Source organism: Mesoplodon densirostris, chromosome 8, assembly GCF_025265405.1.
Source record: "Mesoplodon densirostris isolate mMesDen1 chromosome 8, mMesDen1 primary haplotype, whole genome shotgun sequence".
Classification (NCBI taxonomy): Eukaryota; Metazoa; Chordata; class Mammalia; order Artiodactyla; family Ziphiidae; genus Mesoplodon; species Mesoplodon densirostris.
In genome coordinates, this window is record NC_082668.1 from 96,574,479 (window position 1) to 96,600,249 (window position 25,771).

Genomic DNA, 25,771 nt, shown 5'->3' on the forward strand with positions numbered 1-25,771 from the left:
GAAAAGTGCTGTGTAAGAAGAATACTTACGCACGACGTTCAGGTTACAGGAAGTCTTAAAATCCTTAGCATCACAAGTGTATGTTTTAATATCCTCTGGGGTGCAGCCGTGTATAATAAGTTTCCTGACCCTGCCATCAGCAACAATTTCATACTTCTTGCTTTTGAGAATTTCTGTCCCATTTTTGAACCATTTCACCTTAGCATTTTCTCGGGATACTTCACACTCCAATACCGCAGTGGCTTCCTCTTCGACCGTCTGGTCCTCAAGAGGCTTAGTGAATTCAACTGGGGGTTCTGAAAGAATCATACTAATTAGCCAAGGTATTTCTCCTTTCTTTCTCCAAGAGTTTCAGCACCTCCTCAATTTTCCTCTCGTATCTTGAGGGCTTTTCTGTTTTTAAGTTTCATTTGTAAGTTTTGATTCCACTCAGATGTTTTCGTCTAATAATGATGTTTCATCATTATTTTTATATACAGAGGAAAAGCATTTTTAGAGAATATGAAACATCAAGGAAATAATAGCCAACTCTTGGTTAAGAGAGTGATAGATACCTATTGATAATAATTCTCCCTCCAGCTGTTTATGAAATGCAGTAAAAACAGTGGGGATGGAAAAAGGAAGTAAAACCTATTCTAGCCAATTTTGGCTTTTTTTTTTTTTAGTAGTCTGTGAAATATTTTGTCAAGCCAAAAAGTAAAATTAGACTTTCTGATATTTGGTGAATTTTAATGATCTGTGGTACTTACCATATACAGATAGTTGAGAGTTGGCATTATTTATGAACCTCTGCATTATACATGTTTTAAAAAATAAGCCATGTGATTACCTTTCACGAAGAGGTTGGCTTGCGTTTTGAAATCTTTTGCTACTAGTTGGACTTCTCCAGCATCCTCTAACTTTACATCCCGCAGAGTAAGTGTATGAACTCTTCCTTCTGAACGTGTGACCACCTTTTTTAGAAAAAAAAAAAGATGCAGTTTAAGAATATATGCATGGTAACTAAATTTATTGTGGTGATCATTTTGAAATCTATAGAAATATAGAATCACTATGTTATGTACCAGGAACTAATATAGTGTTACAGGTCAATTATACTTCAAAAACAAACAAACTCACAGAAGAAGGGATCAGATCTGTGTTTTCTGGGGGTGGGGGGTGAGGATGGGGGTTCATTGGATGAAGGCAGTCAAAAGGTAGAAACTTCTATTTATAAGATAAATAAGTACTAGCGATGTAATGTACAACATGATAGATATAATTAACACTGCTCTATGTTACATATGAAAGTTGTTAAGAGGGTAAATCCTAAGAGTTCTTATCATGGGAAAAAATTTTTTTCTATATCTTTAATATCTATATGAGATAATGGATGTTCACGAAACATTATGGTAATTATTTCATGATATACCTAAGTCACATCATTGTGCTGTACACCTTAAACTTATACAGTGCTGTATGTCAATTATATATCAATAAAACTGGAAGAAAAAAAGAATATGTGAAACGGCATTCCTATATATATATATATATGTATGTGTGTGTGTGTGTGTGTGTGTGTGTGTATATATATATATATATTTTTTGGTGCATTTAGTTCATTCAGGTAAACAGTTTGAAATAGTGCTCTCCAAGTTGTTTTATAATCATTTGTATAGTATATATGTATTTGAAAATAATTCTAACCAATAATTTGGAATCTTTTAAGGAAATTTTAGGCTTTTATAGTTTCTCAGTTACCTTTACATAGTTACTAGGAGGACTTTTATGTTGAAATGCCTAGGCAAATTTATATGTGTGTATTTATATGCATACATATATATTTGCCTCCATTCTGCTTCTGGGTTTATATATATAAAGGAAGAACTTAGAATAGCTAAATCATGAAAGGAAGGGGAAAAAATGATTGCAGATAGTAAGTTGAAAGTAAACTTATGTTCTAAATGCAAGGTGTTTGCCTTGCAATGAGCTGGAATTCTTCCCATTTATTTTAGCAATTAAAATTATTTTGCAAGCCAATTAAACTGTGATTAAAATAATTTGTACAATTTCTTAATTTTGTTCAAAAACACAAATGAAGATGTTGCCTCTTCTTCCCTTTCATGTATTTGCACCTCATGACTGGTAAAATCAGGTATCAGGCAGGGCTACAATTGTTCACATAGCAGTGAACAAATGGATAAAGGAACTTCAGAACTAGTTAAAACAGGAGACCACTGTGATCTTAGAATATCAAGACAAATGCTGCCATTACCGTTAACATTTGGATGATAAATTCTTGTTGCAAATGCAACCTTAGGTGGTTTGAAGGGGTACAGACTGTAGGAAAATGAATTGTCAAAAAGAATACACTGCCTTGGGCTTCCCTGGTGGCGCAGTGGTTAAGAATCCACCTGCCAATGCAGGGGACACAGGTTTGTGCCCTGGTCCGGGAAGATCCCACATGCCGCGGAGCAACTAGGCCCGTGTGCCACAACTACTGAGCCTGCACTCTAGAGCCCACAAGCTGCAACTACTGAAGCCCGCGCGCCTATAGAGCCCAAGCTCCGCAACAAGAGAAGCCACCGCAATGTGAAGCCTGCACACCTCAACAGGGAGTAGCCCCCGCTCGCTGCAACTAGAGAAGGCCACACGCAGCAACGAAGACCCAATGCAGCCAAAAATAAATAATAAATAAATAAATTAATTAAAAACAAGAAAAGAATACACTGCCTTGATATGGGCTGCCTTTAGGTCCCATAATTGTGGCATGTGCAATTGAAAATCAGGCTACAGACAGGGCCATCCTGACAGTAAATAATAAGACAGTTGGAGGTTCTTCCAGTTCTACCATCCAAAAATTCCATAAGACACTGTACCCTGTCATACAGATTGACTTTGCTTCAGAGTTCACTTACAGTTAAGAATTTGATACAAAATTTTTCACCAGTGGAACTGTTTATTATGCTGGTGTAAAAGAGTCAGGAATAAAATTTCATATAAAGGTTTTTCCTTAGTGAAGAGCTGGTCATGGTTATTAATATAACTACCTTAATAATTGAGAAAGACAAAAACATAATAAGGGAAAATAAATAGGAGAAGGTAATTAAGATATGTCCTAGGAACACAGCTACTTATTCAAGGACATGGTGCTTGAATGGGAGAAAAACTGTTCCTGTGATGACGTTTCAATATAAATTTTGAATTTAAAATTTGGACTGTGATTTAGGGCTATTTGAAAATGTATCTCAGGTTCTAATCCACCAACAGATATGTCTTATCTGTTAACATGTTGTTTTATCATTGAAATTCCTCTGAGGCTACTCTAGAATATTCTGTTACTGAGAACTTGGCTCAGAACACAGTGGTTCTTAGGAAATAGCTCATATAGAGTATACACTGATTATGTTAAAGGGCAAAAAACTAACAGCTACCTTATAAAAATAAACCAATAATGTGAATGCTGAAGATTTTGTGGTAGATTATGTAAAGGTAATGTTAGAGATTATTCCTTTAAAATATTGTTAACTTATAATGGAAGCATATTACTATAATACAATAGGCATTATGACTGTGACCAAGCTATTAAAGTTTAAATACAAAATTCTCAGTGGCCATTTAGGACTTAGCAGTCTTTTCCTGGACTGATGGCCAAAGGGGGGAAAAAAACCACAACTCATGTCTGAAATCTTCTCTTTTGATTTTCTATTCTAATAATGTGTTTTTGTTTGGTTGCAGAATGTTTAGCCTCCAAAAACTATACCAAAGTGAAGATGAAAGGCCTGAATTAAATTGATAATAGCTAGTTTGCTCTGATAGACTTAATTTAAACAAAACCTGCAAAATGTAGTAAAATGACTTTGTTTCACAGTTTATATTTCAGTTCTTTATAAAAAGAGACTTTTGATAATATACGACCAAGTTCACAAAAGGCTGAAGTATTTTAGGTGGCTAAAGTAAAAGATTAAAATTCCTATGCCAAGAGAGACACAAAAAGGCCCAATAGAATTATAGTAAGGTGATCCTTTCTAACCTGAGAAAAAAGTTCCGTGACAATAAGATAAATGTGTGTGTGTGTGTGTGTGTGTGTGTGTGTGTATTTTAGTAAAAGAAATGTAACTCAGATTTTTAGGAGTCTATATTTTAATTTAAAATAGCATAGTTTTTATATACACTACTATAAATAAAATAGATAACTAATAATGACCTACTGTATAGCACAGGGAACTCTACTCAATACTCTGTAATGGCCTATATGGAAAAAGAATCTAAAAAAGAGTGGATATATGTATGTTTATAACAGATTCACTTTGCTGTACACCTGAAACTAACACAACATGGTAAATCAACTATACTCTAATAAAAATTTAAAAAAATAAAAAATAAAAATAAATAAAATAGTACAGTTTTTACATTAGAAATAATGACTGATCTTTAATAAAAGCTCTTAATTTGAGCAAAAAATATTTAGTAGCAAAAGAATAATATCTTTTGTCCTTAAGCAGTGTTCCTTTATTCAAATCATGATTTTATAGATCTAGAAAGGATTTTGAAGTCAACCAAGTCTCTGCCTTTAGACATGAAAGTAGTTAAACCACACTTAACTGGACAAATGTATATTTTTAAAAAGCAAACTTGAAGGTGGAGATGCCTCCATCACCCAGTTCAGTATTTAGAAGACCTCACGGTGAGGACAGTTTCCTCATATTAAACTTAATTCTCTTGCTGCAATTTGAACGTATGGCTGCTTTTTCTATCCTTCGAAACAGGAGATCAACTGGTCATTATTGTCAGTATAGCAGGCAGATTTTATCTCTCAGATGACTGTTAACTGAATCACCCTTCAATCACTTTGGCAGAATACTAGTTTTTTGTTTGTTTGTTTGTTTGTTTGAGAACAGTTGTTCAAAGGCATTTCCCTTCTAATACTTTAATCAACTTTGTGGCTCTTTGTTAAACTGAATCCCTTTTAAATTACATTCCTATAATTCTTAACAGCTTGATTTAAACTGAGAGCTTGATGCCACATTTGATACTCTTTCTAAAAATATTGAAAAAAAACTGACAGAGAACAATGAAATGCCTTGTGCTTTCTTTCCAACCCATGTTGGGCATTTTCTATAATTTTATTTCAAGAATTAAAAATTAATGGTGAATTATAAAGATAATTTAGACACACGCATTGTCTTAGGGGAAAAAATACATAGCTCAATTTGGGTAAACTGTATTTTGGGCCTATCTGAATAATCACTCTGGTTTTTACTTATGGGTGAAATTTGGGGTAACACCAGAAGCTAGTTATTCCCTAAAACTTCTTAAAGTATATTTGTTCATACATGTGGGTAATCACAGAGCCCTTCTTTCTTGCCAGCACCATCCGTTGCACTTTAAATAGTCCACTTGCATTCCAGAATTGGCACAAAGCACTTGAGGGTTAAAAATAGCTTTGGAGAAATGCTTGAAGAGCAGATATCTGCCCAGAAGTTATCTCAACTACTTGATCAACTGCCTGAAATGGAATTTCCATCCTCTCCTCTTAATCTTCTTATATGCAGAACACTAGATAGCATGGAGAGAATTAGCCATAAATCTTAATCTGTACCCTTGTTAGCACGCATTGAATCAGAAAGCCTTTTTGATCCTTCCTGTCTTTCGATGAATTAAACTATCACTTATAGCTAATGAGTGTTTGCCTTTTCTTCAAAAACCTAAAACTTGATCATACTTAAAATGTTAATTTCCATTTCAATAAAAATATCATCAGGTTAAACCAACAAAAATGAGAAGAATCTGCTTTACAATTTCAGCAGAAATCAGGTTTGAGTAGGGAAAAGAAAGGGAAAGGGAGCTGAGGGGATGGACGTAGGAAAGCAAAGAACAAGGGACACACACGTGAAGATGAAAGAACTGAGGGAAAAGGAAGAGCAAGGCAAGGCAACTGCACTCCTGCTTCTTACCTTATCGCTGGGCTCTAGTTTCTTCCCTTTGAGGTACCATTCCACTGGGATATCCTCATAAGACAGCTCGCAGTGGAAGGTGGCTGTTTCTCCTGCAGTCACTGTGACATCCTTTAGAGGCCTCAGAAGACCAATGACTCGTGCTTTGCGAGAGGAAGGAAAAAGCTTTGGGTGACTCATTTTGTAATTCCAGAAGGATAAATACAGATTTAGTTATTAATCTCCATGGTTGCTTTCTTCAAGAAGGAAAGAGCCACAGGACTGCCCACCGTTCTCACTCCCATGTGGACGTGGCCCCTTGGTGCCCAGAAGGGGAGAGCTAGTGGCCTGAGAGTGGATATCTGTAGGGGCCCTTTCGTTCTGATATATAAGGTCAGCAAGAAATTAGTGCTGCATCTGTCTCTGTGCCGGGCGTCAAGTTCCTTTTGCTACGTAAGGTATGCGACTTCCAAAATAACCAAGCCTCTGATTGGGAGAAGACAAGGGCCGCTCAATGTCATAGCCTGTCCAACCCATAAACAATTTTGCACCTTCCAAAAATGTTAGCCTGAAATGAGTCTGAAATGCCCACACAGCAAAGTTTTTCTTTATGGTGCTATACTTGTACAGCCACTTGAAGGATTTCTTTAAGGGTCTTTAAGTGTTCTGAGTTAGATTCTTTTTCTATGCATATCTACTTTGAGTGAAAGAATTACGAAGTGGGAGATTCTAACTTAATTTTCTTTTGTTCAAATGGCAAGGTCAGTGAAATTTCCAGAACTTTAGAATCTGAACCACAGTTGTATGAGGATGACAAAAAGTAAATACAAGAAAGCCAGTTTCTATACTTTAATAATGTTTTCTAATTAATTGAATAAATCCAATTAATTTCACTCATATCCATTTGCTGCAGAACTATACAATTTGTTTTCAGCAGAAACACATAATACTTACGTTTTACTCGGAGGTGGGCACTAGATTTAACATTGGCAGCTTGGAAATCTACCCCACCGGTCTGGTCCAGGCGGCAGTTGTGCAAAATAAGGAAGTGCATTTTGCCTTCTTCCTTGATCTCACACTCCTGTACCCAAAGAAAGAAAAGGTTTCGTAGGAAGTCATCTTCTTTGGTATTTTTTTCTGAGGATATAATATCTTAATTAAAGGAACTTACAAATAACTGGTGAGGTGACTATATAATTTTGAGTTTTGTGAAAGAAAGCTAACAAATATTATTCATGAAGGCAATGTTTATTTTAGCCACATCATTTTGAACCAACTAGCAGCATTACAGAATATCTACAGCCTCATACCACTATGCTGGATCAAAAATAATGCAAGTGTACCTGTCCAAGCCCATTCATAGACCCTAATAGCTCTCTGGTTTGAGGTCTGGTAAAGAACCTGATATGTTTTAAATGCCCTGCATGCAGTCTGACTTTTCTCCTGTCCTTTTCTATTTCATACAGCTCCTCTACGTGTTGACAAGTTCAGAAATAGCCTTACAGGTGTTTGGAGTAGCGCCTCTCCCTTGAGTTTCCAGTTGGCGTGGATATCATCTTCCGAGATTTCGGTTTCAAAGCGGGCCGTCTCAGTCTCCATCACCTCCACGCTGTACAAGGGTCGCACCAGTTTAATTTCCCGATCTAGAAAAAGTGCAGGGTCAGCATGTGTCATTGGCCTCTGGCAGAAATAACTCCAACAGCTTCAAGAGTGAAACTCGTGGAAATGTCCTTACCCTCAATCTCAAGCTTCCCTGAGGTCTTATCTGTCCCACAGTCACAGGTGTACTGTCCAATATCTGATTTCAAGGCTTTCTTTAGGATTAGCATGCGCTTCCTGCCATCTGCCTTAATAACAGCATTTTTAGATGGCTTTATCTCCTGTCCATCTTTAAACCATTTCACCGGTGCATCTGCTTTGCTAATTTCACACTGTAGAATCACTTCATCTTTCTCTGTGCCAGTGTAATCTTGAAGCTTTCCTGTAAAGTATGGATCTCCCTCTGCAAGTAAAGTGAAAAAATTTTATTAACCACTTAAGGAGATGACAGTCTCTTGGAAAGTTTAAGGGGCAGCTCACAGAGGTCTGGGTATGTTTAGAAATTGCACCATGGTTCCACAAACATTTAACATGTTTATGTTCAAAAGTTCTCTAAAAGTTAGAAACAGAATCAATGCCTGGGATTTATCAAAATCTTATCCATCTATATTATTTTTGAAGTATTTTATTAACAGTAGTTTGAAAGATACAATGACATTTAGTTTCAAACTTAATTATGTGTTCCTTCATTATTCAGATGAATTTTTAATTTCTTAGCAAATCTCTTATGCCTCGTTTACCTGTAAGCTTTCAGATTCACATGATTAGTTTTTCTTATGTCAATTGTTTGCCTTTGATAGTTTCTATATATGTTAGACTTTGTATATAATATGCCTAATATTAAGGGCCCAGGAAAAACAATGAGCTTTATTAATGTAAGTTCTGTGATTCCTAGGGACTTGAAAAACATTTTTCTGAAATAATTTTGATAAAGTGAGGGGAGAAGAAGTATTTATATTTCTATTTTAAACATGACAGGGCTCAATAATTAATTGAGTTTTAATTCTGATTTGAACTGGCTATTTTGTGAGCCAGAGTCTATCCCTTTAAAATCCTCATATTTTTAGGTAAAAACATTTGAGAAACAAGCCTAATAATATATGTGATAGCTTCTTAAGGACAGGTGTTGCTTTCATGCAATATAACCATTGAAAGAATTTTATATAGTAGCTACTCCACAAATTTCTGATGAATTGAATACAATAAATTGAAAAAAAAAAAGCACCTACCTAGCACAGTGAGTTTGGCTTCTGAACTTAACCCCATAGCTTCTACTTTAATTTGAGAGGTGTCATCAATAGAGAGGTGTTTGAATGTGATGGAATGCGTTTTCCCTTCATCATGCATTGAGACGAACTTGCTGGTATGCAGGCGCTGGTCGTTCTTGAACCAGCGAACATGAATGTTATCATGGGACAGCTCCAGAGTAAACACAGCACTTTCCCTCTCTTTGGCTGTTACATCCTTGAGTGGGGTGAGGAATTTGAGTCGGATTCCTATCAAGAAAAAAAAAAAACCTTATTAATTCCAGTCCTTAAAGGAAGATATATAAAAGCAAAAAAAAAAAAGCAATTAAAGTTGGCCTATCTGATAAAACTGTTTACCTTCAATGATCAGTTTGCCACTTGTGTGCTTATCTTCAGCTTCAAATATGTATTTTGCTTCATCTTCAAAAGCAGCAGATTTGATCACCAGCGAATGCCTAGTGCCATCCTTAAGAAGCTCAGTTTTGTCATCGCCTGTGATTTTCTGGGTTCCTTTCAGCCAACGGTATGTTTTGGGCTCCCTGGATACTTCACACTCAAACTTAGCCTCATCTTTCTCAAAGACTTTAACATCACTGAGAGGCGTGATGAAGATAAGTGGCAATTCTGAAAAAAGAAGAGGGTGTGAATGAAGCCAGAATATGATTCCATTCATCAATTCTGGGTCCCATAAGGAAGCCTGGCAAGGAAAATACAGAAGGGTGGCTGGCAGGTGGAGTGTACCTTTCACTTTCAGATTGGCTGCAGATTTAGCGTTGGCAGCTTGGAAGGAGACCTCGCCTGTCATATCCAGCTGGCAGTTATAAAGGACCAGAATATGCTTCTTCCCATCTTCAATGATTTCACGGTCCTGTTTGGAGTGAGGTTAGGGGGAAAGAGAAAGGAGAACATCATTTTCATCACTGGCTATTTCTACAAATAATCGAGATTTCATACCAAAAATGTATCATTTTTCACCAACAACCAAGCAAGCCCCCCGCCTGTGTGATCAGATCATTGTGACTTACAGGGGAAGCAGTTAAAGGCTCTCCTTTTAATTTCCACTGGCCATGGACATCTGGTTCAGAAAGTTCGATTTCAAAGCGAGCTGTTTCACCCACAAACACTTCTACTCCATACAGAGGTTTTTCCACTTTTATTAGTTGGGCTGAAATTATACAGACTTTTGTTCAAATGACTGAACAAATAAACTGCAGGTTCAGATGGGGTACATTTAAAAATTTTACACAACTCACCCTCAACAGTGACATTTGCTTTTGTCTTGTCTGTGCCACAGTCACACATGTATTCGCCTTTGTCTTTCAGTTTTGCCTTTTTGATTTTTAAGATGCGGCGCAGGCCGTCTGCCTTGATAGAGTATTGGGGTGAAGGTACAATCTCTTCCCCGTCTTTAAACCATTTCACTGGCACATCTTTGCTCACTTCACACTTCAGAATAATCTCATCCTTCTCGACTCCAGTCTTATCATGTAATTTCATAGTGAAATAGGGATCGGCCTCTGTGAAAGACATTCAGCAGATAATCAGAAGAACGTGAAAATGAAAGGTAATTAAAGAGTTACAGGTTGCAAAATGTTTATTACCCACTCCCACCACCCAAAAACTGGCTCTCTGGTTATAGTTGGTCACATATACCTAAGACCTTCAGATTTGCTGTGGAGCTCAGGTCCTTAACCTGAGCTTTGATCTGGGATATATCATCCAGTGTCACTTCTCTCATTTCCAGCTTGTGAAGCTTGCCCTCCGATGAGATGAGTACAGTTCTGCTTGTGTGGAGTTTGGCATCATTTTTGAACCAGACTACGTGCATTTTTTCATGAGAAAGTTCACAGACAAAAGTTGCTGTTTCACCTTCTTTCACTGTTTGATCTTCAAGAGGTGATATGAATTTCAATCTTATACCTGCAATGCAAGGTAATATGCTCAGAAATACAATTTAGTTCAGAAATATTCCACTCTAATCTGTCTGGTAGACAGAATCTGTTTCACATGGCATTTATTGAGTCACCTTTTCAAATGGAGCTATCCGCCATTAAAAAAAAATTAAGGGGGTTGTTTTGATGGCAATGTGAAAATAAAGTCATGGGGCCGATGGTCACTTACAGCTGTTAGAACTTGGTGTTCTGTCTTTAAAGTCAGATATTCATGTGCCTAACTATGGGATGTTAGAGGCAGATCTCACCAGCTCTCACCTGTAACAAATAATCTTGCTGAGGTCTTCTTGCCCTCCACTTCAGCGGTATAGACCCCTTCATCATCAAACTGAGAATTATTGATGACAAGAATGTGTTTCTTTCCATCAGTAATGATATCAAACTTGTCAGATGACTTGATTATATCAGGTCCTTTAGACCATATAGCATTTGCCTCTCGAGTGAGGACACATTCAAATCGAGCCTGTCGCTTTTCTGGGACCGTGACATCCTTCAGGGGCACGACAAAGTCAAGTTCGATTTCTGAAAATCAAACATTAAGAATGAGGTTTTTCAGAATGCAGAGGACTGTAAGATGAAGTTGAGCACACTCCACGAGTTCTAAAGGCCAATACCTTTTACTGTCAGAATGGCAGTCGTGACTGCATTAAGTGCCTGGTAAAGAACTTCACCGGCCTGATCCAGTTTGACTTTGTGCAAAGTCAAGAAGCGTTTTCCACCATCTGCCTTGATTTCACACGTCTGAAAAATGACAGTTTTAGTTAGCATTTGAATGAGATAGAATGTTTCAGATACAGATTTCTACAGAGTCATAAAAATAACTGTAATACTACTAATAATAAAAATAAGGAAAAGTGTTTTGTCATAAAATTTTTAAAAAATTGCCGAGCTGTCCACAAATAATGCATCAAATTTCTTCCCCTCTTTGAGACTTCAGAAGCTGGAAGTAACTCCATCATTACTGAACCAATCTGAATGTCAAACATGATTACAGAATGTAGTTATTTTATATGACTAACAACTTATTTTTTTAATTGATGTATAGTTGATTTACAATGTTGTGTTAGTTTCTGCTGTACAGCAAAGTGATTCAGTTATACATATGTATACATTTTTTAATGTTCTTTTCCATTCTGGTTTATCACAGGATATTGAATATAGTTCCCTGTGCTATACAGTAGGACCTTGTTGTTTAACCATTCTATATGTAATAGTTTGTATCTGCTAACGCCAAACTCCCAATCCATCCCTCCCCAATCTTGCCTCCCCCTTGGCAAGTCTGTTCTCTATGTCTGCAAGTCTGTTTCTGTTTTGTAGATAGGTTCATTTGTGTATATGACTAACAACTTAAAATTAGAAATTACTCACAGGTGAGGGCCTTAGAAGTTCTCCCTTCAGTTTCCACTCTCCGGGAATGTCTGCCTCTGAGATTTCTGCATCAAAACTTGCACTTTCTTTCTCATAAATGGTAACATCCTCTATCGGTTTAAGCAATTCAACTTCACGATCTGTATTGGTAAAGGATGAAATACCATAAGGCTTTCAACAACCTAAAGATGCTTTTGTTTGTGTGTGTGTGTGTGTGTGTGTGTGTGTGTGTGTGTGTACATTGTTTTGCCTCAGGCTCATATACAAAACTTATCTTTGAGAATAAAAGGTAAGATTTTTATACCTCCAAGTGTCAGCTTTGCAGGGTACCTTTTCCCTTCAACTTCCACTGCATATTCATCAATATCTTCTGGCATAGCGTTCTTAATCTTGAGGTGTATAAGATTTCCATCTCTTACTATCTCAGTCTTATCAGTTGGTTCCAAGGGGATTTCATCATATCCTTTGAACCACTTAATGTTTGGAGTATCCTTTGCTATGACACAGGTGAAAACAGCTGTCCCCTTGGGTTTCACATGCTGATCTCGGATGGGTTTCACCAGCCAGTCTCTAATGACTTCTGTATGACAGTGAGGTCAGAAAGATAATTATGATCTGAACAAGTAATATAAATAACTTCCTTAGTAAATTTCAGAAATCAGAAAAAATTCTCAAAACTGGACATGATTAATCTGCTATGATTTGATATTCCCCCTCTTAGATAAGGTATACGACTACTGATATCCTGATACTGGGAAATAAAATTCTCTCTTCTCTTTTCTTAATATAATAATAAGTAGAACTAAATTTTCCAGCAAAGTACTAACCTACTACTTTCACGCAGGATGAGCACTCCAGGTTGTTGGCATTTTCCACGGTCACTGTGTACGTCCCTGCATCGTAGTCATCTGCATCACTGATGGTCAGGGCCCGCATCAAGCCAATGATGCTGGGCACAATTTTCCCGGGTTTCTCCACCACAATCTTGCCATCTTTCCTCCAGACCACATCACGTTCTTTATTTAACTCGCAGCTCAAGTACAATGGCTGTCCTTTGACCACTGTGACTTCCTCTTCAAGCGTTTTTACAAAACGCACAGGAAGTTCTGTGGAGAATTGTGGTATTAAGAATCTGCAGAGACTTTTCAATACATACAATATTTTCAATGAAATAAAACTTGGAAACGAGGTTTTGTCTAAAATGACAGTAAAAGTTGCTATTGAGGTTTACTGTGTTAAAGTCTAATACAGACTGTATTCATAAGACTGGAAATTACCTTCAACAATCAGTTTCGCAGTGGAGGTCTTTTCCTTATTTCCCAGACGTAAAACACAGGTGTATTCGCCAGCATCAGAAAGATGAACGTCAATGATATGCAGCTTTCTGTCTTTCCCATCAGCGATGAATCTGTGCTTTGGGCTCTCACGGATATTGCTACCATCTTTCATCCAGCTTGTAACTGCAGTGGAGGGGGAGACTAAACACTCAAAGATTGCAGAAGAGCCAACTGACTCTGCTTCCTTCAAGACAATGTCTTTGATTTCTTTCACAAACTTCAGTGGCACGGCCTTCAGCTGGTAGGTGAATGGAGCTTCGGCAGGCGGTTTCTCTCCACCACTTCCTGGTCTTAACTTTTTCCTTTCAGCTTCTATTGGTGAAGGAGTCTTTTTGGCTACACCTAATTCAAAATAAAATTAAAAGTTGAATTGGCATTTCCATAAGGGTCAGAAAGTGCATATCTGGCTGTCTGCTGGATGAAACCAGTGATAGAGTGACCAGAAGACAAGAAGAGAAAATTAAAGACTAGGCAACTGAAAGGTCAATTGAAGTTATCCTGCTTTCTTTCAGAAAGAAATGAGGTGGCATAAGGAATCCATGAATAATAAACGCTCTTCATTTTCTCAAGTTTTAAAGCCAAATATATAATGTCCAGATTAGCGTCTAAGTATTTTATCTGTCATGTATAAATATCATGTATATGAAGAATGAAACTAGGAACTTATAGGGTTTATTATGCTAAAGTATATATTTTATATATGTATTACCCACCTGAATAATATTAGAGGTATATTAGTTGCAATATCAGAAGACATACTGTTTTTGCCGAATCAATTAGAAGTCTTAAAGATTAATGTAAATTTTGAATTTTTCCCCCCTCGTACAGAAAGTTTCCCTTGAATGTAAAGTTTCCCAGAGTGAAAGGTTACAATTCAGGTACAGGGAAATGAATCTTACCTTTCATGGGAACTTTTGGCTTGGCAGCCTCCTCTTTCGGTGCTTTGGCTTTTGAAAAAAAAAAAAAACTCAGCATTTAAACAATTTTCAGACTTATTTCATGCTTAGTAGTAAACCACATGGGATGAGTCATGCTCTTTATTATAAATATTAATGCATAAAGAAAAAATTGGATTTATATGACTTCCATGGAGAATATTTGGATATTTCCAAGAAGGCATATTCTGAGAGTGATGTGACCAAGCTAAATTGCCAATGTTTTCAGGATTAAAAAATTACTTTCAGCAAGTAATTCTCCCATTTCTGGAAGGCTTACTCTTTCCTTGTGAAAAAGAGTTTTATTCTTGCTGAGCTATGTAAAGTATTTTATATGTTTATGTATGTGCTGGTTATGTGAACCAAGGAAATACGTTTTTGTCAACAAGGAATCAATGTAGGCAAAAGGGAAATGACCCAGAAGTTACTAAAGGGCTTTCTTTATATTAAGTTGGGCAGATAAATCCGGAGAAGACTAAGGACAAAGAAAGGGTCTATGTTCTACAAATGCACGGATTCCTTTGAAGATTTACCTTAATTAGACAATGAACTAAGGCAGAACCAAGACAGTTCCTACATTTAGAGTTTAATTCAGTTCACTCAGGGGCAGTATAAACTGTAGAATCAATTCCCTAGTGTCAGGCTCTGGGGATGTGAGAAAAGCTGTATTTTTATACATACTTAATTATCTCAATGGCAGTTATCGTCTTTTTCTGAACTAATAAAAGTTATCACATAGAAATCATAAAAGCTTAAAAGAATAATGCCCAAACCACAAATATCAGTGACAAAATATGTTAATATAAATATTAAAATTAAACTACAGCCAGAAGAACATAGTATATTGTCTCATGTTATTAAACACAATAAAAACTCAAATATTTCTATAGTGCTTACTATGTACCAAGCACTGTGCTAAGTGTTTTGCATATATTTAATCCTCACAATAATCCTAGTAGGTGGTTATAGTTATTATTCTGATTTTACAGACTAGGAAATTAAAATTTATAGAGATGAAGGAAGTAGTCAAAGATCAAATAGTTAGGACGTGTATTTATCAATGATCAATACATGTCAAATCATTTTTGGTTTTGAGATTATCACCTAAGTGATGAACTACTAATAGTTCATGTACAGCTAATAAGTATTTTGTTTGTACCTGAGATATCTGTACTACTGAGTTAGTACATTTAAGAAAATTATTATTGATCTAAATTCTTATATAAATTTAAAGGCTGAACTATGCAGTCCTTTTTTTTTTCCTGTTCATTGTGGTAAAATATACCTAACATAAAATTTGCCATTTTAACCACAAAATTTTACCATTTTAACCATTTTTAATGCAACTTAATTCAGTTGCATTAAGTACATTCACAATATTATGCAACTATCAACACTATCCATTTCCAGAGCTTTTTCATTATCTCAAAATGCAATCTTTTTAAAAAATGAGAAATGATTCCTGCAGGGCACATGGGAAATTTGATCTCCATGGGATTCCTATACGTATGTCCTTAGAGAGTATCTGTACATCTTAATTTTCATCAGCACTGAACATATTCATTACTTAATCTCAAAAGCATATAAAGAAATGGTGTTTTGCAGGAATGTACATTCCAGTTGAAACACAATAGGCAGCCATGGGTGAGAGATTAGGTTGCTATAGAGTAGCAGATGAAGAAAATTTAATTGAGAATTTATATAAGCTCCCACAATTGAAATGATGCCTATGTTTCAACAAGAAGAGAGCTTGATTTTTAATGAAGTTTTTATTAAGCCATCAAAACAAACAAGCAAAAAGAAAACCACAGAACAAGTACCTGCTTTCTCTCCAACGACTGGCACCGTCACTGGGGCAGCGATAGGGGCTGGTGTGGGCTCCAAAGGAGGTGCTTTGATTATTTTCACTTCTGTAGAAAGATGTCCATTGCATTAATGTATCCTTTGTCACTTCCTAAAACATCATTTGGTGGCCTATTTGCCTTCTCTGATGTAACTTTAAAATCTCCTAATAACTGGTTTTTCAGAGAACAATATATTCTAACTATAATAAAATCTATATACAATATAATAATATATTTGAATATATGTAATGTATGATATTAAATAAAATATAGCAATATAATCTAATAATACATTGGGACATTAGAAATCATTTGATGCATGCGGACTTTACTCCCTTTTTCTTATTAGCTACACATTAATTGTGTGAAACATGAAGGAATATGCTGTCGACATTGAGGATAAGCTTGCTTACCTGGTTCAGGCTTTGGTTTTGGTTCAGGTGCAGGGAGAGGTATTGCTGGCTTAATTTCAGGCACTAAAACAATTCACAGTAATAAGCAGATTATCACACTATTTTTGAAGTTTTTCACAAAGTCAAACCAAAATTGGGCATGTTTAACATATCTTGGAAGGTATTAGAATTTGTACACATATAGTCACCAAGTCAAATGCTCACTCCAAATTTATTTTGCATTTTAAACAAAATACATAGAAAATATAGTAAGGCAGTTTTACTGGTTCTAATGTTGTTTTTCATCTCACTGCCCATAAATACAATTGTTTTAGTTTTTAAAACTTAGTAATTTATTTAACAAATGGGTGGATATGAGAGTGAAATGGTAAAGAAAATTAAGCTGGATGAGATGAGCAGATCAAGGTCATGTGTTCAAATCTTAATGCCAGTGTAATGATATTTTAATTGATGCATATTTGTATTTTTAGAGACAACTAAGAAAATGCCAGGAAGTTTGTACCTTTTGCTGGTTCAGGAACTTTCCTTTCCCTTTTGGTCACAGTAGCTGGAGGTGCTTCAACCTCTTCAACAGCTTTTGGAGGTGGTTCTGGCACTTTAAGATAATAAGATGATTTTCTAGCGTTATTTTAGGATTTGAATCCTTTGAAATCAACTGATCTGAAATAATCAGATCAAACTTTTTTCAAAAGTTCTATTGATGGCTTAAAAAAACCCTTATAGTCTATCAATTAATTTCTATTTTCTCTTCTTGATTCTGCTTCAACTTATTTTTCTTTCTTTTATTTCACCTATACTTGCCTCCCAACTCCATTATCTCTCCCTTTCCAAATCACTTCGAAATAGTTCCAAATATACTCTTTGTGACTAGGCGAATGATAAAAATCAGCCCACTTAAAAGCACCCAAATTTTATGAAACATTTCTGACACCCTCCCATGAAGTTATTTTGCAGCCAACTTGATTATTTCACAACTGTTTCTACTGGAAAACTTAAGTGGCAAAATAATAATAATAATAATAATAATAATAATAATAATGAAGTGCAGGGAAATGCATGAATGTATTTGAGTACTATAAAAATATTTAAACAGAAAGCAGACAATGGAAAACATAGACTATGTGACAGATGAAATATGAAGCTACATTTATATTTAACTCCATTTATGTTTACAAGATAAACTTTTTGTTAAATGTCCATTTTGTTAAAAGATAATTTCACAAATTGTTACTGAGATTCCTACCTGCAGGTTTTTTAATTTTTTCTACTTCTTTACGTTCTTCTTTAGGTTCTTCTTCTTCAGGTCTCTTTCTTAGAACTTAAAAGACAAAAATATTTATATGTAAACCAAGACAAACAAATGAAGATGTTGAATAAATTTGACAAATGCAAATAATGTACAAAGAAAGGAAAGTGAAAAGCATGCAAGCTAGTGCACTGGGAAACTTGGTATTTACACTAAAAATGCTTTAAAAAAAATCAAAGGTTGTTACGTTAATTAAAACAACACTCAGAGTCACTTTATATCTATGTAGATAGTCTGTTCAAAGTTAAATCCCTGGTAGAAATGACCCAAACACAAAATGAATAATTTGAATAGCAACAAATTCTAATCACAATCCAATGTCATAATTTAATGAGAAAAGAAGCATTTAAATAAGTATAAAGTTTACTGAAGTGGAGATGGCCAAAGAAATGTAGCCTAGAAATAAGTAATTCTATGTGAAGAAAATGTTAGAATTTGATTCTTCATTCAAATATCTTGTTTCTAATTCTTTAATATTTTATAAGTCAAAAAAAAGTTAAGTTTTTAGAAAATGTTATTTATTAGTTGTGGTAATCCTGTGTTACACTTTTTACAACTGAATGCTGAGTTTAGGTTTAAATAGTTTGGTGTAATTTAGAGTATTTAAGAGGTTTAGTGTATTTTACTACATAATTTGATTATGAAAATGGCAGCTACGGTCATTAGTTTAGAATATTATCAATTTAGTCATGTCTATTAATGTAAATTTCAAGATACTCTGCTCACAAAGTTTGTCTTCTTTTAAAAAGATGGAAATGATCACATTTAATTTTCAATATAACTACAGATGAATTTTGATAAATTGGGAATCTAATTAAAAGAAAACCAAAGGACAGAAACATTTTGTAAGCTTTCAAGTCCTTTTTGTGTGTGTATTTCAAGCTGATATAACAGTTGAAAAATACTATACCGCTTTTGAGAACAGCTTCTTCCTTTGGTTGAGGTTTAGGTTCAGGAAGTAATTTGCGAACTTTCTTTTCACCTCCAAGCACTTAAAAGAATATGATTTAAATTTTGAAGTGAATTCATATAAAAAGTAAATTTCAACAAGAAAAATGTCTCTTTCAAAACTAGTAACTACTGTATAAGTAATAATTTTTGTTACATATAAATATCACAGAATTTGAAAGCAAAGAATACACTTCAAGTTGTTTCCTCTGCAAACATCTATATAACCTTGTGATGAAATTCAATTGCATTAACTACAGGCAAATATATTCATTCATCTTAAAAGTATCTATATTGACTTTATGAATCTTTCATCAAATACAAGGTTCTTGACAGCATCTTTGCCCCAATCTGCAATTGTAGATTGCCCATATCTACTCTGATTATCTCCCTGATCATCAACTATAGTAGGTGTTAGTGACATTATTCAATCTTCTCCACTGATGAGAGAAGAAACCCAAAGTATCTGGAGTTTGATAAGTTTCTTAAGAAGCATCCTTTCTTAAGGTCCCCTTTTTGAACTAATACTAACCTAAAATTATAGAACTATAGAATTTGAAAGCTGGTGTTAGAGCTTATTTTTAATGAATAAGAAAATGTTCTTGAATTTAAACTAAAATGGACCCAAGGAATTTCGAATTAATCCCATCTTTAGTGAATATCAAGCATGGCAGAAGATACTATATACAGCAGCCTCCTATTACTACTGTAGCCCTAATGGTTTTGAATGGGAAAAAAAAAAAAAGAGAGAAACACTTACTGATTACTGAACCATTTTACCTCTCTACTAATCTCAATTAAAATCTAATTTAAAGCATTATTTATTTGTATCATGTAACATTATATTTGCTCACACACCTACAATCTGAATTCTTAGCTATTTCTAAATTTCCCATTTGGTGCTTTAAAAAAGACATTTGCAATTCATTAAAAAGTTTTTGTTTTATGTGAAAACACAGCCATGCCTAAGTCTCTTACTTCAAATTTTAAACATGCAGAAGGCAAATATGTAAATATTTCACTTTAAATAATGACTTTTTTCTGTCAAGTACTGATATTTTAAGTAAAATTTCACAGTTAAACATTAAATTTTTTTATCCATGATAAATTGTGCTGGCCTTCGATACTATTTTCAAGTTACCAATATTCGTAATGTAAACCATTTTCATTGATCAAACTGGAGATGCCCATGCATTTAATTAACATAAGTTGGAATGGCATAATATCCTTTTCTTATTTAATGGATATAGTGAAAGTATATCTTTGTATTTGTTTTTCCATATTATTATTTTATTTTAAGATCTTACTGACATATGACTCAGGTGTAGAACACACCATTGTAGTTATTACTTTTAAAGTAATTATATGTCATTACATGTCATTTTAATATTTGCGTGGCTTTGTAATAATCCTTTACTGGTTAACATCCATAGTAATATTATTTTGTATTCTCCATTTTATAAATCAGGAAATATACATTCAGATGGGTGATTTTTCCAAAATTCCAGAGTGAAACAAGAACAGATTCAACTTATGAGTCTGGTTGTGTTAATTAAACAGAACACTGTTACCCACCATACTTATTGGAAAAATTCACAATTTTATTTTTAATAGATGTTTTATGATTCATTTATTTTTCTTTAGGGTCTAAGTTTAAATAGGGAAGAATATTGTTTAAAGAGAAATAAATTTTGAAAAAATGACCTGCAGTGATAATGAAATTTCCCTACAACATGAGATCTGTACACTGAAAGAATGTCTTGGAGTCCACGAGAAAAAAGAGATAGGAAAGCCACAAGGAAATCCCTATAAATCACCTTAATACTATAGAAGGAGAACAGGACTTATTTTTAGTGCTTATAACACTGGCTAAAATATTGTTGTTCAGGTGAAGTTGCACAGCATTTTAATCTAAAACATGTCCTGATATTAATGTCAGCTAACCAGTAAAATTTAATATTTTTGAGTTTAGGAAAATGCAAGAAGACATATGTAGATGAGATAAAGAAAAAAACATCTATCCAGGAATGTATGAAATTGATGGGAGACAAAGAATGCAATACTCATGAAGCAGGACCATAAAAGATACAAAAATACAAGAAATCAATGAGACTACTCTGATTATTTTTAAAAAGGAAAGAAGAAGAACATTCTAGAAAGCAGGAAGAGCAAGGAGTCAGATGAAGGGATACTGCATATGAGCGTTTTCTAGACTGTGAAATACCTTTCAGAGGTGTAAGCTCCACTGGTTCCAGAGCCTCAGGTTTTTCAGGAACTTTCTTCTTTGAAACAGCTTTAAAGAAGATGATCTTACTTTCATTATTTGTTTATTTAGTCTTATCTGAAGCAAATTATTAAATACCTGCTCTAAGGATCAAAACCAGGCTTTGCTTATAACTCAAAAGCATTAATAACAGCCAAGAACAGCCACTGAAGAACATACAAGAAGCGTTCAAACCATGAAAACAGATTGCAGTTTTACTCCAAACTTGAGTAGTAAGTTACAGTCTGGCTGAGAAGGAAGATAATTTTTGTTCTTTGCAGGAGGAAGAAATTTTCCTTTGCATATAAATTTTACATGAAGGGAAATGTATTTAAGTGTGTGTCCTCATGGAATATATTAACCAACAGATATGTAGCCTTTTAAGAAGTGATCACTTTTCTATGTCTGATTAAAAATGCCAGAAGCTTCCCCTACAGGCCAAGAGGGTTGTAGAGAGGCAAGAAAGAAGTCTTACCATGGAAAATTCTGGCTTTGTATACATGTGTAGGTGAGTATGGGAAAATTGCTCACCTAAGATTATATCTAGATTATTTTAGATTGGGAAATCTCATGAAATCTCATGACACCAAAAATAAGACAACATTTTGTTAAAATAAAAAGAATAATATGATTTTGCTAGTTTATTTCAGCTTTTAAAGATGCTATTTTAAAAAATTAAGTAATGTTGAATCAATTCAAAGAAAAACCTAAATGCAAAGAGAATGAAAGAAAGTTTAACAATGGGAAGAGATGCTGGATATCAAATGTATCCATAACCGCTCTTCCTAGCTATGGTGAGGACAACCACGGAACACAATTGGGTTTTTATTAAGTTGCAAAAAGAAAAAAGAAAAAAAAAGTGGGGAAGCAGTGCCAGAGCGTTCATATACTTTCCTTTCATGGTTTATGAACACATCAGCTATTGGATGCCATAAATATATTATCTATAGTATATTTTAAAGCATATGTCATTCTTTAAGAACAAAGTTTTGGCTTTTGTATAAATTTGCTACTGCAAAATTAAAAATATCTTGCAGAGTTTTCTTCTACATTCCACATGCACAAGACCCCAAAGATATGCATAGCAGCCACGCTTTGAAATCAGAAAATCCTTTCACCCCATTCTGCATGAGAAAGTTAGTTGGACAGCTCCTGGATTGAGATGGCCAGGATGAAGCTAACAATGGTGCACTTTCTGACTCTTGGGGCAGCAGGCATGGCCCAACAAGGCACCCAGGGCAGCATAAAACACAGGTCTCTATGGAATTCCCACAGTTTGATCATGTCCGAAAGTACATATTTTAAAAATAGATTTCTTGCAAGTACCACTTCAGATGTCTGGATAGAAGTTTGGAGCAGGTTAATAAAACTTTGGAAGTGGCATTTTATACCTTTAAGCTGGAACATTTTCTCCTTCAGGTCTTCCTTAGGTGGAGCTGGAGGAGGAGCTGGGGGCTTTGGTTTGAGTTTTGGTTTCTCAATAACCTTCTTTTCAGGTTCAGGTTCAGGTTCTTAAAAGAGTATTTCAGGAGTATTAGTATATGAATATGTTAATTGGTATGTGGATATACAGTATATTCAGTAGAAATTTTGGTATATTTATGAAGTAAAAAGTGTGCTTTTTTGAATACATATTATTGGTATCCAACATAAAACGTAAAAGTGTCCAGCATAAAATATAAGAATATCAACACTGTACATAGATAATGAGAAATACAGCATAGGCGCTAATAAAAACAACAAAGGAAGCATCCATATATGCCACATTAATGTGAAATAAATAGTACAAATGACATGAATACATAAGACTGAGATGCACATTTAAAACAATATTTTACATACAGGTGCAGAGAGACTTGCTGTACACGTAGAACAACGCAAAACACATACGTATCAGATGAAGAATATGGTGATGAAGACTTAAGCCCAATTAACTGAATACCTTGTACTGGTATTTCTTCTGGCTGTGGTTCAGGTTCAGGTTCTTCAGGCTTAACATACTTTTCAATTTCACGTTCTTTAAAGAATGTTGACAAAGGATAAGAGACTGTAATATAAAGTCCTTCACAAAGACTCATAGAAATTTCACATAGATGCAGAGATGACAGTCACAAAAACAAAAATACACAAATTCACTTACATAGAAAAAGAGGTAAGATTTCTATTTTCTTATACTCAAGCTTTCTAATGACTATCTGATGTATGTTGATGGCAAATGAGATGACTTTTAATATCTGATGTTGGGTTATCATTTGAGGATCCAATACAATTATTCCAGTGTTGTCTCAGTAAACTGTATCTTTTGAAATTTATAATTACCATCAAGAATAATCAAAGATTCTACTTCAAAAGAAGTATAATGATTTGAAAAATAAAGCAGTCAAACACATGCTAGAATGTTTTATATAAAATTTCAAGAAGGAATGTTACCCTATAAATACTTTTGTATTTCTAACAGGAGTTTTCAAGAGATTAAAAAAATTTATATTTATATAATATATATATATATATATATATATATGTATGTATACCTTCAACAGGGGGAGTCACTTTTCTACCAATGGTTATGGATGCTCTTTCTTCATATATTATTTCCTCAGGAGACTCTTCAACTTAAAAAACACAGTGTTTTATATTTTAGACTGAATTCAGAATAGAATACTGCAATGCTAAGTTTCAACGTATCAATTTAGTTACACATTATAACATATTCTTCAGAAGACTTCAAAAGTACCAATAATTTCACTACATAAGACAGACAACAGATAAATACAAATGATCCATCTACAACCAAAGCAAGATGATGAAGACAACTGTCGTCTTTCCAAGATTTATAGAGTAGTCACGTACCTTGGACAGGTGGAGCTTCTGGTTCTTCAGGGGTAGGAACTGACACTTTCTCTTCTGTGATGACTTCCTTGGGAACTTCAGGCACTTTAAAGATATTGATTTTGTTTACTATTAAGAATTTAGAAGGTGTACAAGATACTGCAAAGATCAGGCAAAGAATACATGGGAAAGTACTTTATCTTATAAGACTGTGGGGAAAATGGCTTTGGAGGCAAGGCACCCTTTTTTATAAATGAGTCTTTGCAGCCTTCTTCATTTATTTCTCTTCCTCTGTGTACCCTTAAGTGTAGATGTTCTCCACAGGTCAACTTTGATGCTTTTAAAAATTGGCTCTACATTCTTTGAGCAATCACTCCTGCACTCTCAACTCTTATTTCCATGGTGATAACTTCTACATCTACATCTCCAGCCCTGATCTCCTTCCTAAGTTCCAGATGCACGTTCCCAACTTCCATACTTGAAAAATATATTTACTATCTTCTTTCTAATATTAATTTAGTTTGGGGACCCAATGAACCATCCTCATGGCTTAGCTTCAACCCTTACAATCATCTTGGGCTCCTCTATTTCCCTAATTGCTTTAAGAATAGACACCAACTCAATCTCCACCTCTCTTAAGTCCAATCTCCTTTTCCATTTCTATCACCACTGATCTTATCCAATTTTTGAAGACCTTAAGTAACTGCAGTGGCTCTTTTCTATTATCATCCTTTTCTAAGAGTTTGAACTGCTGCCAGTTATCTGAAGCCCAACTCCTATTAATTTATACACCGCTGAAGCTTCCTATTGCCCACAGACTAAAGTGCATGCCTTATACTGGCATTCAAAGAACTCCAAAATATGACTGTTATCTTTATATCCAGCCTTATCTCTCAGGATAGGCTGGATTTCTCCTACTTGTCTGTCTCATTTTCTCTCTTTGTCTTCATTATTTCCCCCTTTTTTCTGTAAAATTTGTTTTTGCATATACTTATACTTCAGTATTTTTTGCTCTAAGAACTACTATTAAGATGTGCAGACAGCATTCAGAGAAATACATATTTTTTTCTTCATGGTAGGTACCTTTTTCTCGCCGGACTTCTCGTTTTTTGGTAACAGGCACAGGTTCCTTCTTTACTGGAACAAGTTTCTTGGGCAGCTCAGACACTTTGAAGATATTAGTTTTATTTTTAAAAGAATATTTAAAGACATTGAAAAAAATGTTAAGAATAAAGAAACTATAATTAACAGAGCAGCATTAAAATTAATGAAAGCAAAATAAGGACATTTTTGTCCCTAACAATGAAGACAACTTATTGGATTCCACTTTAAGATATCAGAGTACTTTAAAAAAAATTATGATGTCAATGATTATGTGAATACCTTTAACTTCCGGTGTTTCTGGCTTCTTAACAGTTGGGATTTTCTTCACTGGGACAACTTTCTTCGCCATCTCAGGTACTTTAAAGATATTAGTAGCGTTTAATAATATAAAATTGCAAGATGCAATATGTACACATAAACTTGACAAGTCTGTTCAGCACTGTAACATACAGATGACAGTTCAACACATAATACAGAACAACACAAAATAAGGAAAGAATGTCAAGTTTTAGACAGCACACAAAAATGAAGTAAATATTTATTTTACTGTAAGTACCTTTAGGTGGTGGAGGTTCTGGTTTTTTGATGACAGGAACTTTCTTCTCTGGAACAATCTTCTTAGGCTCTTCAGGCACTTGAAAGATAGGAATTTCTTTTAGAGTCAGATGATTACAATGAAAAGTTTAATGCTATGAATAAATAAAAAAGATC

At 34.7% G+C, this 25,771-nt stretch overlaps 1 protein-coding gene across 5 annotated transcripts in view; it reads right to left on the reverse strand.

Moving 5' to 3' along the window:
- The window catches only part of TTN (titin), a 283,231-nt gene that overhangs the window by 99,958 nt on the left and 157,502 nt on the right, over positions 1 to 25,771 (reverse strand). For 3 of the 5 annotated variants that reach the window (XM_060105903.1, XM_060105901.1, XM_060105902.1), the window contains 24 exons: positions 18,827 to 18,907; positions 17,854 to 17,928; positions 17,113 to 17,205; positions 16,611 to 16,673; positions 16,174 to 16,263; positions 14,318 to 14,365; positions 13,359 to 13,760; positions 12,909 to 13,187; positions 12,386 to 12,661; positions 12,082 to 12,221; positions 11,328 to 11,454; positions 10,972 to 11,235; positions 10,415 to 10,681; positions 10,015 to 10,278; positions 9,787 to 9,926; positions 9,503 to 9,629; positions 9,119 to 9,385; positions 8,744 to 9,010; positions 7,651 to 7,917; positions 7,419 to 7,558; positions 6,870 to 6,996; positions 5,937 to 6,079; positions 830 to 953; positions 30 to 296 (listed from right to left, as the gene is read on the reverse strand). In XM_060105903.1, the coding sequence (XP_059961886.1) occupies positions 30 to 296; positions 830 to 953; positions 5,937 to 6,079; positions 6,870 to 6,996; positions 7,419 to 7,558; positions 7,651 to 7,917; positions 8,744 to 9,010; positions 9,119 to 9,385; positions 9,503 to 9,629; positions 9,787 to 9,926; positions 10,015 to 10,278; positions 10,415 to 10,681; positions 10,972 to 11,235; positions 11,328 to 11,454; positions 12,082 to 12,221; positions 12,386 to 12,661; positions 12,909 to 13,187; positions 13,359 to 13,760; positions 14,318 to 14,365; positions 16,174 to 16,263; positions 16,611 to 16,673; positions 17,113 to 17,205; positions 17,854 to 17,928; positions 18,827 to 18,907 (4,338 nt within the window). Of the gene's footprint in view, positions 1 to 29; positions 297 to 829; positions 954 to 5,936; positions 6,080 to 6,869; positions 6,997 to 7,418; positions 7,559 to 7,650; positions 7,918 to 8,743; positions 9,011 to 9,118; positions 9,386 to 9,502; positions 9,630 to 9,786; positions 9,927 to 10,014; positions 10,279 to 10,414; positions 10,682 to 10,971; positions 11,236 to 11,327; positions 11,455 to 12,081; positions 12,222 to 12,385; positions 12,662 to 12,908; positions 13,188 to 13,358; positions 13,761 to 14,317; positions 14,366 to 16,173; positions 16,264 to 16,610; positions 16,674 to 17,112; positions 17,206 to 17,853; positions 17,929 to 18,826; positions 18,908 to 21,088; positions 21,158 to 22,518; positions 22,639 to 25,616; positions 25,695 to 25,771 lie in introns of all 5 variants that reach the window. The other 2 variants (XM_060105900.1, XM_060105899.1) reach the window with 1 other exon arrangement.